At 41.9% G+C, this 19,057-nt stretch overlaps 2 protein-coding genes across 5 annotated transcripts in view; one reads left to right on the top strand and one right to left on the bottom strand.

Moving 5' to 3' along the window:
* CD96 (CD96 molecule) overlaps window positions 1-19,057 on the bottom strand; it is a 90,241-nt gene that overhangs the window by 44,159 nt on the left and 27,025 nt on the right. For all 4 annotated transcript variants that reach the window (XM_070403542.1, XM_070403543.1, XM_070403544.1 and 1 more), the window contains exons 4-6: window positions 17,252-17,459; window positions 13,505-13,560; window positions 1,868-1,958 (exon numbers count right to left, since the gene is read on the bottom strand). In XM_070403542.1, coding sequence (XP_070259643.1) covers window positions 1,868-1,958; window positions 13,505-13,560; window positions 17,252-17,459 — 355 coding nt within the window. The remainder of the gene's footprint in view (window positions 1-1,867; window positions 1,959-13,504; window positions 13,561-17,251; window positions 17,460-19,057) is intronic.
* Window positions 6,092-8,451, top strand: ZBED2 (zinc finger BED-type containing 2). The gene is made up of 2 exons (XM_070403541.1): window positions 6,092-6,160; window positions 6,395-8,451. The coding sequence occupies exon 2, from the start codon at window positions 7,199-7,201 to the stop codon at window positions 7,850-7,852; it is 654 nt and encodes a 217-aa protein (XP_070259642.1). The 5' UTR covers window positions 6,092-6,160; window positions 6,395-7,198; the 3' UTR covers window positions 7,853-8,451.

Raw genomic sequence — 19,057 nt, 5'->3', positions numbered from 1 at the left:
CAATAAGCTGCAGATTTATAACCATTGTCATGTTGGGTCCTGTGGGTCTTCTTTAGAAATAAAACCCTGTTTAACTGCCACTGTTAGTCCAACTTCCAAACAGCACACATGGCAGCAGGGATTTAATGTAAAACTGTCTGTCATCGTAGGCCATAACTTTCTGAACTCTCACAGCGTCTTTACATTAAAGGCTCTACATGCTAGTTCTGAAGTTATTACTGGCCAAACTCATAACTAAATGTAGTTATATGCTGGTAGAACTCTGACCACACCATCCGGCCTTATAGTTGGGAGTGTAATTATAACTGCACAGGAACTTCATTTCTCCAATATCATTTTCTCCTTCATTCAAGTGAGCCTTGTCCGACCTAATATTGCTATGGCGCACTTGCCTCCTTTCAACCAGATCCTTCTACCTGTGCACCTACTGCACGTCCACTCTTCAATCATTAAGCCCTTAGGACGTTAGGTTCTGGTTAGCATCAGACTTCTGTTTTAAGAAGAAAGCCTCAGGTCTGTCAACTGTGAGAGCAGAGTTTCTGCTAAACTCAAGATAACATCTTGACCTCAGTTATGTTTTAGCCCCAGGCCCATGAGGGCGGAACAACCCTACCACTACCAACCACATCCTCATGAAATCAGACAGGACGACGCCATGCAACCTCGGGACCTGATGCAATGATCATCTCCTCCCTTTGCTTTGGCTCTGAGGAATCAGTAGAGCCCAGGACCCCAACTCCCTTAGCCACCTTGACTAATAATTTCCCCCCTATATCATTAATCTATCACCCAGAGGTCATTGGAGAGCCAGGTTTCAGAGTACTGGCTTACCTATGCCTCTGGGCTTGGCGCCAATTCCCTAAATAAACCTTTACTGTACGTTCTTTGCTGCAAACTACCATTCATGTCATATTGGGCTTTGATGAGTAGGCAAACCAACCCCTTTAGTTTGTAGTAACATAATGGACACATCAAACAGGGCTTATTTAACAGGAGAACATATCTATAATGACATTTAACAGATATTATCAGGATTGCATCCTGTCATTATGGTGAGTGAACTGGTTTTAAAGGGAACTAATAACAAAACCAATAGTAGTTTCAAAATGAATCAAGTGCATTAACACAATGATTCATGAACACCAACTTTTAAGTTCATTATTTTAAAAAAATAATGCAGTAACTGTGTGGTTCAGTTACTGTTGAAAATATGTTGCACGTTGAGGAGAAATGACTCAGGAGAAAGGCTATTGTGCCAGGCAGGGGATGGCTGGAATTGTTCCAGCAAAGGTGGTCATGTTTATCACCTGTGAAAAATATAGCTTTGTGTAGTCTCACCTGAGCTTATTTCAATGTGTTCCTGCCCCAGGAACTTTTAATCCTCCAGGTGAGCATGTTCCTTGTCACGGAGCCAAGTTCTCTATGTGCACTTCCTTCAGTGCCCTCCCTCCCCTGCCCCCAACCCCACTCCACCCAGGTCCTTATAAGAAAATGTAGAAATCACTCATTTATTGACTTAAAGCAGTGGTACTAAGTTAATTGAATTATATGAAATTATTACTAAATGTATGTTGAATTAAACTTTTTGCCCTCATCTAAAAGTTCTGCTTTTACTAACAGTGAAATAAAACATTAGTGTTTATATATAAGTTGATGAAGTCAAGTGTATTTCTCACATCCTGGGAAATAATACCCCCATCCTCTTGGAGGAGCCAGATGAGTATCAGAAAGTGGCATTTAAAGTGGCTGTTTTTTTTTGGAATGGGAATTGTCCTTAAATGCCAAGAAAAACTTAAGCAACCTCAATTTCTATTGTTTTTTGTTTTCTTTCTTTGCCAAACCCATTTCCATTGAATGATTTCCTTACCTTCTCTTTCACCTTGAGGAAAACTTCTGTCTATAAACCATGTGAGATTTGCTGTAGGAAATACATTCCTCAGTGAGCAGGTAAATGTTCTCTGGGTGTAAATACAAGACACAGGAAGAATTATTTGCAAGTTCAGAAGTAAGGAATGCCCCTTACATCTCCACCAACCCTCACAAAAGGTAAATTGGCAGAAAACATTTTCTCCACTTTTAACAATGCCATGTTTTAAGAGTTTGTGTGAAAATTTGAATTACAAATAGACTTTCTCTTTATAAAGATGTTATAAATTAATGGCTAGAATCCAGGACAATACTGGTGTTGCAAATCTGGATTATTGGTTTTGTAAAAGGAAAATCACAGCTCTGCACAGGCAGAATAAAATAGTAGTAAATGGAAATGAAAAGATAAAAGGAAGAAGCTCTAACAGGCAGAGGCCAGAGAAGAATATTCTGTTAGAATAAATGCTACACTTTGGTTATTTCCATCCCCCAAATAATATAATGTAGAGAGTGGCTACAGGGTTTAGACAGGTTCAAGCCTTGGACTAATGAGAGGGCGCAGTTCTCTCATGGCAAAGCCACATGCAAGTCCCAGCTTGAAGGGCAAAGCTGGGACTATAATTGTAAGCTTGCCCTCATGGTCTAAACCTGTGGTCCCAGGTGGCTGAGTGATGTAGGCTGCGGGATGTGTAGCAAGTGCTGCCAAAACAAAGCTTGGTAGAGTTCAGGTGCATGTAATTGAGTAGATTCGAACCCCCGAGAACATTGTAAACATCTTGACCACGCCCTTACTTTGTCTCCTGGGATCTGGCTATAAAATAAAGATTCGGCTTGCAGGCTGTGGCACTGTCTCTCCATCTGAGAGCAGCGTCCTACCTAGCCCCAGCTTTATTCTCTTGTCTGTCTTCTTTAATCCTTCTGCCTCCCTCCCGCCTCAGGTTTAGCCCTGGCCATGCTGAGTGCAGCACAACATAAAATATTATTTGTAGCAGTGGCCACAGAAACCCTTTACTATAAGTATCTCACTTTTGACTTGTAGAGAGTTTTCCTTAATCCATTTTCATTTTATTATATTAATACTATAGGATAGGAAAGATACACCTTATTATTGTCACTTGACAGATGGGAAAACCAAGGCACAGAATCACAAACTAGCTAAAGGGTGTGGGGTGTAGTTGATAGCACAAATTGGGAACTATATTACCTCAATCCCAGTCCCAAATATCTCCTGGTAAAACACGTTGTATTGAAATAAGAGAGAAATAGAAGAACAGGTTGTTTATGTCACACAACTAGAAAGTTTAGAGGTAGGATTAGTTATGTTTTATTTTCAATACTGCGTTTGTTCTTTGTGAGATGGTGGTTTCTTCAATAGCTTGGTTAAAATATCCAATAAGACTTATTGGATCCTCATTATTTTATCTGAGATACTGAAAAATAATAATTCCATTTATAATTACTTGCTTTCTCATCAAGAGATGTGTGTAGTTTTACACATTACCAGCCCAATATTTCCCAATTGATGAATATACTAGTTAACTAATAAAGAACCGTTAGCTGTATGTGATGCTCAGCGTACCAATTTCCCCACAGGCTAGTTAGCCCCAAAGAGTCTGGACCTTCTACAGAGCTGAGAAACAAAATTTAAACATACTAAGTTACATTTCTCTGGTGAGATCCTACTGAGGTGCAGTGTAGCATACTTCAGTATGTCACTACAAAAATCTCAAGGAAATATGTAAAACTTTCAGAGGAATTTATCTGTTGTGTATCCAAGATGGGCAGGATAAAACATTGCAGCTCTCATTTTCCCACTCATTCAACACTTGACAGTGGAGATACATGCAGTGGCAAGAATGCAGATCTGTGAAATTGCTTCACTTTCTGTCCTGAAAAAATCAAAAGCAAAATAGGTCCCCTAAAATATATTCCTATTAAGTAAAGAAAAAATAATTCAGTTTATTTAATCCAATAAAGTGCCAAAGATTGATGATTATCTCTATGATGTTAAAGTTATAGGAAATGGAGTATTATTATATCAACTAGAGGCCCGGTGCACAAAATCTGTGCAGGGGGGAGGGTGTGTGGTCCCTCAGCCCGGCCTGCACCCTCTCCAATCTGGGACTCCTTGGGGGATGTCTAACTGCCTCTCACAATCTGGGACTGCTGGCTCCTAACCGCTCGCCTGTCTGCCTACCTACCTGATCACCCTTAACCCCTTTGCCTGCTTGCCTGATCGCCCCTAACTGCTCCTCTGCCGGTCTGATCACCCCTAACTGCCTCTGCCTTGCCCTGAACCCAGGACTTAAGATTCTCTCCCTCTGGCCAGCTGCAGGCACCCAGGACCGTGGAGCGGGTGGCTTGTCTCTCTCCCGGCCTGTGCTGCAGGGCACCCGGGACCACAGGGTAGGTGGCTTGTTCCTCTCCTGGGCCGCAGTCCCAGCCACTGTCTTTATTTGGAAACTTCTACTTGGTCCAAATGAGTATGAAAAAACATGTTACATTTAAAAAAATAAGAAGTAAATATGCACAAAAGTCTACATGCACACACATACAAGCACACACAGAGACCTGTTCCTCTACTCTAAATTAAATCATTCGCTCACTCTTTGTGTGCCTGTTGCCTCAGTGAGACAAGCCAAATCATTTATTTCCCCAACATATTATTCTAAGTCCACCTGGAATAAGTGAGGAATAGCACAAAGAATTGTGTAATACGTGCCAAATGTATTTGGAAATTTCTGTAGGAGTTCAGAGAAGAGTGAAATCTGAAAGTAACTTAGAGAACAAAGTTGAATTTTGTGGACAGGGAAGAGATGAGCCCAGACTACAGGTGGTCTCTGTTGGAAAGTAGTGGGGAATTCACAAAGCTGGGTGGATGGAATGGGTTCCTAGGCCAGATGTGAGCTGGGAACATTGTCCTGGAAGCAGAGGGAAGCCAGTGGATGGTTGGAGCATTATGAGATTGAGGAGTCAGGAGAAAGAGATCTAAATCTGGCTGTAAGACTGACCGTTTCCTTATTTCCACAGATGAAATACTGAAATGGTGACCATTTTTCAGTTAACCCATAATTAGTTTCCCTAAATTTGGACAAAACCTTTTCCAAAGGGCTTTGCAAAGAATCACTTTGAAAACATTTAGCTTCTTAATCTAGAAAGAAAAACTTCAAAAGAAAATTTCCCTATGTCTTTACCAACTCTTCATTCCTATCTGGAGTCTTCCTCCCACCTTCACCTCATTCCTTTTCATTTGGAATTTTACTCTCAGGCTCTATTTGTTTTTTACGCTGCCTATTTCTTTTTTTAAAAAAATATATTTTATTGATTTTTTACAGAGAGGAAGGGAGAGGGATAGAGAGTTAGAAACATCGATGAGAGAGAAACATCGATCAGCTGCCTCCTGCACATCTCCTGCTGGGGATGTGCCTGCAACCAAGGTACATGTCCTTGACCGGAATTGAACCTGGGACCTTTCAGTCCGCAGGCCGACGCTCTATCCACTAAGCCATACCGGTTAGGGCTACTCTGCCTATTTCTATCTTTTCCCTATAACTCAATTATTTTCTTCCTATTTCTTCTTGGCATATTTTTCACTTATTTATAATACGAATGAAAATATATTTTTTGCTTAAATTGTGATTATCCCTTTATTCTACTCCAAGTGAGAGAAGGAGCTAATCACATTTCCACTTTTCCAATTCTAGTTACATTATATAATATAAAGCAAATCCAAATTTTTTCTCAATTGGCTATATTTATTTGAACTGGGGTGTTTTCTTCTACTTAATCTTCCCTTTCCTGTAAGTTCTTTGGCTTTTTACTTACTGAATTTACATCTATAGTTCCTAAACCAAATTGAGACTCTTGGTCTGACAATTGGGCAAAATATTTGAAACCATAGATGCCCTTGAGGCATGTGGCTTCTCTCCACATTCACCCCTTTCCCGTTAAATCTCCTTGGCTTGAAAGCTAGACGATCTAGTCATCTGGAAACGGAACTACGACGTGTAGGTACTGGATTCACTCTTTTACTACATGACATTTGCCAGGAACATCTTTTTAGTGCTGGAAGGGGCGGAGAAAAAGTTTGCATTTGTGACTGTGTTGCAGAAAAACCCGCAGGCAGGGACACACCCATTTGGGAACAAGGCTCCTCCGAAAGTAGGAGGGAACAGGAACTGGAGGTACCTCCTCTGGGGCAGGAGTCAATAACTAATAACTAACTATTCAAGGCGCACAGAGCACTCACCCTGCAAGGGAGCCACTGGAGACAAGACCAGAGCCTCTGGTGCCAGTAAGTAATCACTTGTGGCTGGTGGGTGTTTCCCAGCTGTTGGGGGTTGCAAAGCTTGATGAATAAGGCTCTTATTCCCTTCAGAAATGACCCAAATAAGGAATCAGAGGTCAGGCTGCTTTTAAAATGTAATATGATTTTCATTGTTTTTAAAACCCTTAAAATGTAGTAAATAAGCGAAACATCTGGAGTCAGCTGCTGTCAGGAAGGTCTTATCAGCTGTTGGCTTTGCAGGTGATGGTGCCGGGGAAGGTGGAGCGTGCTGAGCTGCTTGCTCAGGACCACAAGCGACACTGAGCCTGTGGAGAAGTTTCACCTGTTCCTCCTCCGTGACTGCCAGCTCCTCCCGCTGAAAACAGCTAAGCCTGATGTTCGGATTTCTTAGAATCCCAGCCCCAGAGGACTCTGGAGGGATAAACTGACCGTTCACTAGGAACTTTATTACCCGGACCCTGGCAGGCATTGTAGCTGCTGACTGCTTGTTGCAACAGTGCCTGGGAACATAAGTCTCACATCAGCATCTGTCCTTGCTTGCTGCTACCCACACTGAGAGAGACCTGGGGAAGCCCCAGCCTTGGGCGTCCTGAACAGCCTGGACATTGAGGCTGTTCATCCTACCTCCAAACACATTTTACAGGATCTAGGAGCACAGAGACAGTGGAAGCAGCTGGGAGAAAACCTAAAAATTTTCAACATTCAAAGACACCGTGGCGTGGTGGATGTAGATGGAGAACAGCTTTGCAATTGTTGCACTAATTTGCTTTGACTCTGGCTTTGCCAAGGAGGGATCAGCACATCCGGGGCACAGAGGGAATGTGCAGGGGAGCCTCAGAGGCCATTTTGCTTGGCTCTGACTCACCCTGACTCTCCAGTGAAGCAGAAAGGAGAAAACATCACACCAGACAGGTGTGGCCAGCCTTTGACCATTACTGTGAAACCCCAAGAGTTGCCACAGTTCCTTTCCAGGTACGCAGTTAGCCTTAGCTGTGGCTCAACTGAGACTTTTAGCTCAAGAAAAGCTGTAGAAGAGGAGACAGTATGAGGCGGGAAGAGGAGGAAGAGGAGAGAACCGGGATGATGGCAAAAGGGGAGTTACTGATGAAGGAGGAGGAGGAGATCCATGACATGGGAGAACTGGTTGGCCCTTTTGTGAGTGCCATGCCCACCCCAGTGCCCCACAACAAGGGGACCCGGTTTTCCGAGGCCTGGGAGTATTTCCACCTGGCTCCTGCTCGTGCTGGGCACCACCCCAACCAATATGCCACTTGCCGCCTATGTGGCCGGCAGGTGAGCCGTGGCCCCGGGGTGAACGTGGGCACCACAGCCCTGTGGAAGCACCTGAAGAGCATGCACAGAGAGGAACTGGAGAAGGGTGGCCATGGTCAGGCAGCACAGCGCCAGGACCCGAGGGGCCAAGGGCCGCAGATCCCCATGGGCATCGAGGGCGAGTGGGCCAGGCTCCTGGAGCAGGTGGGGGCCCTGGCTTTATGGGCCAGCCAAAGAGAAAAGGACCTTCTCAGGAGGGAGAGGGCAGTGGAATGGCGGGAGAGGGCTGTGGAAAGGAGAGAGCGAGCTGTGGAGGAGGTGGAAAGGGCCATCCTGGAGATGAAATGGAAGGTGAGGGCAGAGAGGGAGGACCGCCAGAGGGAGGCAGACCAGCTGGCAGCAGCTCACCCCTTCCATTTTGTTTAAACCTGGCTTGGGGAAATCTGTTCTGAAAACATTGACTTTAGATTCCTAGCAAAGAGCCATTTTAGTTCCAGCTTAAATATACAGCAAGGCAATCTAGTGGGATTTTGCTTTTAGGAGAAAGCTTGCATACTATGTGTTAATATCAGCAAGTTCTGAATTAAGCAAATGTTTAACTACGGGGTTCCTAGTGTTGTACTGATTAAAACTTTAAAATACACTGAGTAAATATAGAGGTTGTGTCACACCATGGGTCTGTGAGTTGTTCTGGGTCACAATGTACCAGCCTGTCAGCACTGATGAGTGAAAATACTGGGATGTATGCTTAGCACTTGGTTTTGGTAAAGCTGGAGGTTTTGACAGTTGAGGCTGGTCCAGTAGCTGGAATGTGCCTGCCTGGCCAGTCCCACCAGGAGCAGAGCTGGGGCTTCCTGGGGCTGAGGTGTTTGCATGCACCTGGTGGTGATTTGAGAACTGGATACAAAGCTTGTTCTGTGGAACTGAGCAGTGGAAGGACAAAGAAGCTTGAGCCTGAGGTCTCCAGACCCTTCCGATGTATACCTTTCTCCCACTGTGGCAGTGCTATGACACCTGCTTATATTAAAGCTGTTCCATCACTCTAATCTGTCTGAATCTTGTCTTTTCAACAACTTAACACAGAAATGATTAATGCATAACTAGTGCAGAGAGAATGAAAGACTTTATAACTCATTTGAATTAAATATTAAGAATAGAGAACATAGCCATAGCCAGTTTGGCTCAGTGGATAGAGCATCGGGCTATGGACTGAAGAATCCAGGGCTTGACTCTGGCCAAGGGCACATACTGTGGCTGTAGGCTCGATACCCGGCCCTGGTTGGGGCACGTGCGAGAGGCAACCAATCAATGTTTCTCTCTGTGTGTCTCTCCCCATCCCTTCCACTCTCTCTAAAAATCAATGGGAAAATATCTTCGGGTGAGGATTAAAGAAATAGATGACATAAAAATGTATTCATAAATAGTTAAAAATGTAATCTAGTCTCATATTAAGGTCTGTTAAGGGAGAAGGAGTTAGTGAAGAAGAGAGAGATAAAAGAAAGCCAAAAAGAAAAAGAAAATGATAGATGGGTAAATAGAAAAAATATGTACCAGAGGCAGAAAAGTTCAAAAGAAAGAAAAAGGGATAAAGAAACATGAAAAGATGAGAGAAGAGAGACAGCTCCCTAGGCAAAATTCACCACAGGAAGATAAAAGAGACCATGGCTGTCTGGGAGAGTGAAGGACAGAACATTTTGTTAAATTCTGAGGTCAATTTTAATGAGTTCAGTTGCTTTTATTTTCTTTCCACAGAACACACAGACCACTTGTCCATTTGAGCAGTAAGTTTTGGATTTTATCCCTACCTCTGAAATGCTAACTGCATATCCATCCATTGTTCTCAGAGTTTTTAAAACTCTTCATCATTCAATTTTCAGAGATGTTTTGAAGAAAGGGTGACTAATAGTCCATAGGAAGAGAAAAAGTCCCTGCATTGCTAAAGATATGCCTAAAATGTTAACTCAGGAATAGAATAAAATCAAGGTGGAAATTACTCTGGTCTTTGAGCTAGAGCTGACTGTTGCTTTGGATGATTCCTCTAGAACTTTAAAAAAAAAAAAACTGGGCTGGGAATAGGGAAAACAGAATGGTGAAAGCTGGGAAAGATAAGAGGAGCTAAAGATGGTAGCATTTCATTATTTTGTAGGTAGTCTAAGCACTCTGTGGGCACTGTGCTTCCTGAAAGTGGACAAGATCCTCATATAATGGTGTCTTGCCTAGTTCAGTCCTCACCTACATGGCTCCCTCTTATTGCTTTTTCTTAGACTCCATCAGCAGCTCTAACAACCAGATCTGTCTTCCCTGTGAGCTGCTTGTGGGACAAACACAGTTCAATCACCAGGCTTGTGAAAAACCCAGGCTGTAATGCAGTCCTGTAAATCCCTTCCCCTCCCCTCTTCCCTAGAAACCTGACTGATGTTAAAGATTTCACTTCCCATGTGATTTCCCCACTGGGTATGGTTGCCCTCTGAGGCCTTCCCCAGGTGGGGTGAAAGCTCAGGCCCTCACCACTGCAAGGATGATGGTGGCTGGCAGACTCATGCCCATACATTTGGACTCAGAGACTTATTGTGCTACAATATGCTAGAAAAAAAGAAAAGGGCCCTCAATACCTAATCTTACACACACACACACACACACACACACACACACACACACGGAATGTTTCTTAAGAAGGTCAAGGAATCCTCAAAGATTTGGGCTTTTACAAAACCAAAGTTAAATAAACAAAATATCAAATTCTGTAAACAGCAACTAGAGCTTTCCTTTCCAATATGTGCTTTTAGGTTATGGTGTCTGTTTTATATGGTTCTTATTATTCTTTTCTTCCTTAGGCATGTTTAAGCCCAACTGCTTTTGTTTCCTATGTTTCATGCTAGGTAGTTTTCTTTATATCCCCCCCCCTAAATTTTTTCAAATATAACAAAGGTTAAGAATGACAAGAACATGACCTATGGAGATGACTGAGTTAAAGTATGAAGCACAGGCCTAATGAGAAACATGCAGCTTGCAGAGAGACTGCATTGTTGAGTCAGCTCTGGAATTTTCATGCGTCTCTCTTGTGCCTTCTTTAGCTGCATCATTGGAGCTGGGTTAGAGGGCCAGGGGCTCTGGGCTGAGGGGCTCATTGGTTCAGCATCTTTTGCTCTAATGTAAAAATCTGCTACGTGGTGGGGCCCTGAAGTTTAAGCTGAAGGTCCCTTTTCCATCTCAGCTATGAAGGGAGGCTCTGTGCCATATTGGAACTCTGGTGGAACCTCCCTCTCAGGAACACACAAGAATATCCGTCACAGGTGTGACACTTGGACACCCCTGGCCTGTATAAGCCTGAGAGGCATCATTGTTACAATAATTTGGGAACTTTTATATCTTACAGGAAAACTACATTAGCCATAAACTTTATAACTTTAACCCTAGCCAGTTTGGCTCAGTGGATAGAGCGTCGGCCTGCGGACTCAAGGGTCCCAGGTTCGATTCTGGTCAAGGGCATGTACCTTGGTCGCGGGCACATCCCCAGTGGGGCGTGTGTAGGAGGCAGCTGATTGATGTTTCTCTCTCATCGATGTTTCTAACTCTCTGTCCCTCTTCCTTCCTCCTTGTAAAATATCAATAAAATATATTTAAAAACTTTATAACTTTAGTAACGCTGGAAAAACTACTCACAGCTGACCAAATGCCCATTGCTCTAACACTGAGTGCTGCTTGTGTAGTAATATGTAGCACATAGTAGGCATTTCACATGTTCATGTTGACTTAGAGTTAATTCCTAAGGAATGAAGGGAGGGCATAGAAAATTACCACTGCCCAACACCTATGGTAGCCAGATGGCAGATACTTTGCATATGTGCTCCCATTTGATCCATACTTCACCCTTGTGAGGTTGGGATCAATGATGAGGAAGCTAAGGAAATGAGATTCCAGGGTCAAGTCAATAAGTGATGGATAAGACTTTAACCCAGGTCTATCAGGTTCCACAATCTATGTTCCATTTTTTAATTATCCCACACTGTCTCAATCACATAGTACATTTATGAATATAAATGCAGAGGAAGAAATTGGTGAAAGAGAGTGAGTGAAAGATAAATACTGGGGAGGAAAGAAATATTCCTGAGACATTACAGTGTGCCATGTACTTCATTACTGTGCATAAATTTAATTCACCTAAGAACTTTGAGAAATATGTATTATGACCCTAATTTTAGAGGTGAGTTGGCTGAGACTCATGGGGATTAATTACTTGGTGAGGATATGTAGTTAGCAAGTGGTCTAATAAGGATTTGACAGTAGTTCTACCTGCCCCTGGAGCTGACTCCTTTCACTGTACCACCTGGCCTGGATGTGGGCATGCTAAATTCTCACCCCAGCTTGGCCCTTTAGTAGTGACTCAGCCAGTTGTTCAGACTCTACAGGCTTCAATTTCTCGCCTGTAAAATGACAGATACCCTACCTTTTTTTGAGACTCGCTGGCAGGGTTTTACAGAGTTCATAACTTATTGAAAATACAATGGGGATTATAAAAATATCAGAGTGAGGAATCATTAATATTTGGCAAGATGTTAAAAGATCCATAGACAAGCCGTGTCCTGTAGCTGGTTAGATGGATTTGGTGAGAGTTTATTCACTAATTCCTCAGGAAGTAAGTTTCTCCTGTTTTCCCTCTCAGCACCTAGGCAAGCTTGGTACAGAAGAGGAAATTTGATAACATGTAAGACAAAGTCCTTTTTTAAAAAATTGGAATTTTGGGGTCCAACTTTATGGTTACATATCTAATTGAGTAATATTACCTATAAACACTGGTACCAAGAACCTATAAGAAGTCTTTATAAGAAACAAAATACCTACCAAATATTATACCACTAGATTATTGGTTTTATTAAAATTAATGAAATGAAGTCCACTGATAAAATTAGGAATTAATTGTGACAGAACAATTTAAAATAAATATTTTCCTATATGCTCAGAACTTCAATAGCAATGATCTAAAAGACTAATACATAAAATCAGCAAAAGACACAAATACTTGAGATATATATATATATTTCATCTAAAACCATCCCACAGAGCCTGAGCTATAATTCAACTGTCAAATTACATGACTGATATTCAGCAGGACTAGAAATCATAAGTAATTTAGTGTTCTTGGGGCTAGAAGAGACTAGAATATAAGTATAATTTTCTCTCATCCCATGTAATAGGAAATAGGAGAGTTAATGAGAATATTTTTTATTTGGAGTTTGGAAAGCTTGAATAAAATCATAATGCCACAAAACAGTTGATTAACATACATAATAGTAATATGAACAAAACAACAAAATGATATTTATTGAGCAATTAATATATGCCACACTATCTACTAAGAACTTTTCATAGGTTATTTCATTTAATTCTTAAAAACAACAATGTGCAGATACCCATCTAATCTCCTCTATATGAGTGGGAAAACTGACTACAAAGCTGTGAAATAACTTGCCCAAGGTCACAGCCAGCAAAGATGAGAGCTGGAAAGTGAGCTCTGAGCTCAGATTCCAGGTGATTAGAGGCTGGGAACTACCTACTAGAAACTGAAGTCAGAGGGTCTACTTTACTTCCCCTTTTCTCTTGCCCTTTCTCCTGCTGCTAAGAAATAGCCGGGCTCTGAGGAGTACATAAGGACAGCTTTCTTCTTGTTAACTTCAAAATAAAAACAATGGGAAAGCTGGTACAGGAAATGGCTTTGAACAAATTAAATGTCAGCTGAGCATAAAACTCATTCTTTCACCAGGATTCACACTGCTCTCTGCCCTACTTTTCCTTCACACTCTACTTCAATTTTTATTAAAAAGAAATTTAAGCTATTGAAACTTTTTTTTTCCAGAAAAAATAAGGACTCAGGACCACAGATCACATACTCTGAGAGCCCAAAGTCAGAAAGTAAGAATGCCCATTAGGTTTCCAGCTTCAATTCAACTTCCCTTCTACCTCACCAGAAATTAATTGGCTGAGGGCCAAAGAGTAATATCCTTTGGAAAAATGTTCTGGACAACGATGTAACCTCGGTGTGTTATACTATAAATTTTCAAAGGCTTTAATGTGACTCACCTCTCCCAAGACATCCATGGAGTTATTTTCCATAATCATGGGGATTTCTGGCTTAGCTTAAAGGCAAAGAAAACACAGTTAGTGGCACGCAATGACATCTTACCTGACTACTAGTGTGTGTGTGTGTGTGTGTGTGTGTGTGTGTAAAAAATTCGTCATTTATAATATATTAAACTCTCACTGTGTGCCTGGAAGAATGTTAGATTTTTAGGAAACAAAGGTGGGCAAATAATCTTCACTGTGCTAAAAGTATTTATATTTTCTTGAAAAATACAGATACATAAACAAGAAATTAGAAAACGCTGAGATAAATACCATAATTGAGGACATATAGGATTTGAAGAAAGCTTTTAAGAGAAACTGCTAACCCAACCTTGGGGAATAAGAGGAAGCTTTTGAAATTTGCTATATCTAATTGATAGTTGAATTATGATTACTACTGAGTCAGGTGAAAAGGGGACTGTGGAGGAGAGGAGGGACAGAAATACAGTATAATGTATAGGCCTCTGAAAGGGACAGGAAAGACACTTTATATTTCAGTTGTTTGGTACTAGAAACTATTAGGAAATATTTCAATGATTTTGTTATCCTGCTAAAGTATAGATGCCTCAAAGCCAGGCTGTTTTATTCATCTCTTCATCTCAAGCACTTAACAGAGCCCAATCAAAAGTAGGTATTAACTATATCATGTTGAACTTAAGTGGTTTCAAGTAAGTTCTTTACAAATTTTTTATAATTTCATTTTATTTTTATTTTGTTAATCCTCACCCAAGGATATTTTTCCATTATTTTTTTTTTAGAGTGAGTAGAAGGGAGGATGAGAGACAGTGAGAAAGAAACATTGATGTGAGAGAGACTCACTGACTGGTTGCCTCCCACACACTCTCGGGGATTTAGCCTGCAATCTAGGTATGTGCCCTTGGCCAGAATCAAACCTGGGACCCGTCAGTCTGCTGGCTGATGCTCTATCCACTGAGCCAAACCAGTCAGTATTCTTTTTTAAAAATTTAAATATATTTTTATTGATTTCAGAGAGAAATGGAGAGGGATAGAGAGATAGAAACATCAATGATTAGAGTCATTGATCGGCTGCCTCCTGCATGTACTACACTGAGGATGGAGCCCACAACCTGGGCATGTGCCCTGACTGGGAATTGAACCATGACCTTCTGGTTCATAGGTCAATGCTCAACTACTGAGCCACTCTGATTGGGCTCAAGTAAATTCTTGAGTACAGCAGACAAAGCCGTCTATGAACCAGTTGAGAAAATATTGAAATATTAAGACCCTGTCACAGGTGCTGTTAATGCCTGCAAATCCACTTGACATTTGCCTTTACTTGCTGGTCAAGAGACCTCACTAAGTAAGGGCAAATGTGATACTCTCCTAAGGATTTATTGGGGTTCGGGGAGCACGCTGAGTCCACAAGCAGGGCAAACAAGAAATCCCAGAGTGTTTGTGGCGATAACAGATGGGGAGTTGGTGCCTAATACCTCAGCTTCCTTGCCTCTGATGTGTGTTCTTCCAGAGTTCCCCAGGGGTTCGAGCTCCAAACCCACAGCTTGATCATGTACATTCTATTATCTTCCTTCTTCTTCTGATGTTTCAGCGGATTACCTCTCAGACAAAGGAATTCAACCCAAATCCTCCTCTCCTTGCTTTCTTTCAGGAGAACCCAAACCAAAATACAACCCTAAAACACTGAGGAGAGGAGGGGCATTTCTGACCTTCTATTGGCAACAAATACTGTAGAATAAAGGACCCCTACGAAAGAACAATTACTAAAAATTGCAGGGGTGGTAGAGATTATTTTCGAAGCTCAGGACAATCAGATTTAGAGCTGAGGAGCAGGAATTTGTGATGGCAGGCGACTTACCACTAAGGAAAGGAAAGTTAAAGGAGACGAGTGAGAGAGATGCAGGAAGCCACAGAGGAGCTGGGCAAACGTCCAATCTCTGGTCTGTTAGAGAGTAAAGGCATTGTCAGGAAGAAGAAAAGAGCTGGATTTGGGCATGTAGAATGGGTTTGTGGTACACTTGGGTATTTATTTTGAGGTTTTCATATTTTTATTTTTGGCTTCATCTATTTGAGGAATAATCAAGGAATGCAGAGTGGATTCTAAATGAACTATGTATTGTGCTTCTATGCCAGGGCCATGATGATATATGTTCAGGTGACACCCACAAATAGGTTCAGACTAGATGAGACTATTCTAACACAACCTAGCCAGTCCATTTGGTAAAAGAGAAAGTCCAGAAAGCAGGGAAAATCTAATTATATCTACAAGGAGGCAGAATCTCCTATTTTTAAGCATGTACTGGAAGGAGTTCAAAAAAGAAACAGAAATGTTGAGACAGATGTACAGATAGATAGGGTGAAAAGAGTGAGATATAAAAGTCAGAAGCGGTCAAGACCAAGATGAAAGCATTTTAATGCAGCAAAGAGGACACAGTTTAATTTGACAAGGCAATTAGGTCAAGTTACAGTGCAAACACCCTTGGTCAAAAGGGACACAAATTGCATTATTTAGAATTGATATTTCTTTGCACATCCCGGATGGCTGCCTTCATTGATTTGCCAATAGTAAGACCAGATGAGTTGGTTTCATGTTTGTGCTAAGACAGTCACACCTCGGTAAGAGCGCTGAGGGTGATAATCGATACAAGAGATGAAAAGTCTTTCCCAACTCTTCACAGAGCATTGTTTAGGCTCCATAATGAACCTGACCATCAGGGGCTATTGATTATTTCCTAGCCCGTCCATGGGGAGAGCTGAGGAAGGAGGGAAGGAGGGCAGGAGGAAGAGACAGAGGAAAACTATAAGCAAGAGGCTTCAAACTATATTAATCTTGGCTGTAGCGACTCCATCTTTATGAACTGCAGGGCTGGCATTTCCTTCAAAATACTGAATTCTGTGACCTCTAATAATAATGCAATGAGATTGTAAGTAAAAACAAAGATTTTCTTTGTACTTGTTCTGTCAGTCGTGACTTATGTTTTGTAAAGTTATTTTCTTTTCTTTTACCTCATTTTCAAAATCAATTAATTGCTCACCCGCATCACTGCTTTTCTCTCTGCCTTAATTTAGAAATGCTGTTTTAAAAAGCACATTTCTTAGTCACAAAGATGAAAAAAATATTCAAAGCTAGGAGTTTTTGTTTATTAGCATTTCCTTGCATCACTGAACAAAATAGAATTTTCACATTTGCCCCTCTCCCCCCAGTTTGGACCCTGCAGAGTCAGAGGCCCCTACTGTGGGTGTCCTTGCTGGAGGAGCTGGCCTACATTCACCCCAGCTGGCTTTGGCGCGGTATGGGGGCAATGCCCGGAGAGCATCTCTGGAGCTCTGTTCATCATCCTTCTATTCTCACACTGGCCTTATTCTGTCTTGCTGCAGCAAGCAACTGAGACAATTAGACAGCTAAGCAATTATACTTTGGCAGCTATAATTAAAGAGATTTCCAGTATTCTTAGGAAATATTAAAATTGTAAGTAAGGGAGTGGTTACCAGGAAACTGACCAATTGTGTGATTTCAATCATCTAATAACAGAATCATTATTCTTTCACTTCTTATCCTCCTCCCCAGCCCCAACATGGAAGGCAGGTATCAAGGTAAACAAAACTCCTGAATAGCTAGCCTTGCGTGGCTGCACCCCAGGTCACAGGCTGCTTCCTCTCTAGGGGGAAAGTGAGGCAGGCAACAGGGATGACAGGATGGCGGGGAGTCCAGAGAACAAACACTCTTACCGAAAACCTTGACCGTGGTGGAGTTCCTCAAGATTTTGCCAGGCCTTACTGTAATGTGGCAAGAGAACTGCCGGTCATCGTCGTGGATTTGGACTGGAGAGAGGTAGAGCCCATAGTCTGCACCTAGCTTGACTCTGTCTTTAAATAATGTGGATTTGCTGATGCGGTGATCCCGGGTGAAAAGTGTTTCCTGAGTTCCATTATCTTCCTGGTGAGAAAAATAAGTTACCAGTCATTGAGCACTCAAGTGGGCTAGCTCTGGGCTAGGTATTCCACAAGTACTAATTTATCTCTTGTAAAAAGAGAGATATGAACGAAAGATTGAAATGAAGAGGTACTAGTATTTAGTATGTTACTAGACAAAATATCATTACCCTTGACTTTCAGCTAAAAACGATTGTCAGTTTCTCCTAATAAGAACAGATACTTGCTGCTCTTCGGTTGAGAACTCCCCCTTTGAATCCTCTATAAGCTGCATGTTTGGGGGGCACACAGCACTGGGGGCTAATGACAGATGACAATCCTCATGCCAAATTCAGAAATCGTAATGGCAAGGTGTGCTGAGAAGGCTTTATGTTTTGCCTATAAAATCTTCAACTGAACAGGATAATTATAGCCACCCTCTCTCCCAGCATAACTTTAGGAAGCTCTCATTTATGTCCCCTCAGGGCCAGGACTAGGATGAGGTAAGGAGACTCCTAGGGCACAAAATTTAAGGAGGCACTTACTCTCAGGGTCTTGTAAATGCACCCTGGGCACCTGAGAGTGAGCACCTCCTTAAATTTTATGCTGTAGGCACTTCCTTTCCTCCTTACCTCAGCCTTGTCAGTCCTTGCCCTTCTGCGCTTATTATTTCTATGTTTGTACTGCCTTCAAAGAGGACACATGAAGAGTGGGCTGTAAATGTTAATCTGAACTTTGGAGACCAGAGATCATTTGGAGTATTTGTTTCCTCTCTTCCATATCCTTTCTTGGGTCTGTGAAGAAAAGCTCCCATTGTTCTTGCCCACCTCATTATTTCCATGGACAAGGTCCTGGGGGTATCAAAGCATTGGTCCATTTAGTCATTCTGCTGACTAAGGGCCCAGTGAAAGGGGACTCTTGAGGGGCAGAGGATAGAGGAAGGGGTATGTCCTTATACCCTTTAGTATAACAGCATGCTCAATTCAGTTGCTTTGAAAACACTCAGATGCATAAATTTATTCTCTGCGGGTTTGAACTCAGTTGTTCTGGGATGAGCCCCTCAGTGGGGCAGGGCTGAGAACCACGGGTCTAACTCTAAACAACAGGTGGATCTTACGCACAGGAGCCAGGGGAAATGGAGGGAACTAAAGCGGATGAGGTGAACAGGAATGCCTCTGGTGGGGAAGAAGTCATGAAATAATGAGAACAATGATCTGACTTGGAATCTCTATTTTAAAAAATGAGACAGATGCAGGGTGGAAGAAATGGAAGCAGATGAGTGAGAGAATTCAAGTATGGGGTAGGAGCAGAAACAGTGGAAACAGGAACCTAGACTTTTTGAATAGTTTATATCAATATTTCCAGAATATATTTAGTAGAAACTCTTATGTAAGACACAATTCTATAAATAACTATGGCTGGGATTGGTATCATCTTTACAAATATATATATATATATCATAACCTGCTTAAGACCTGCTCCTGAAGCCATGCACACACCTTTATTCTCACATAAAGAAGGACCTATGTGTCTATCCTGCTGTCTTTTTAATGAAGAAGTACACAGAAAGTTAAAGGGAGAGAGCTTATATTCTGAAGACAAGGGCTCCAAAAGGAGCCTTAG

Source organism: Myotis yumanensis, unplaced genomic scaffold, assembly GCF_028538775.1.
Source record: "Myotis yumanensis isolate MYYU_CA2020_CCGP unplaced genomic scaffold, mMyoYum1.0.hap1 SCAF_2, whole genome shotgun sequence".
Classification (NCBI taxonomy): Eukaryota; Metazoa; Chordata; class Mammalia; order Chiroptera; family Vespertilionidae; genus Myotis; species Myotis yumanensis.
Note: the sequence above shows the minus strand (reverse complement) of the source record. Positions and strands in the feature narration are given on the sequence as shown.

Bases quoted from the DNA above. Each gene is read 5' to 3' on its own strand.
- ZBED2 (XM_070403541.1), top strand. From the start codon at position 7,199: ATGAGGCGGGAAGAGGAGGAAGAGGAGAGAACCGGGATGATGGCAAAA.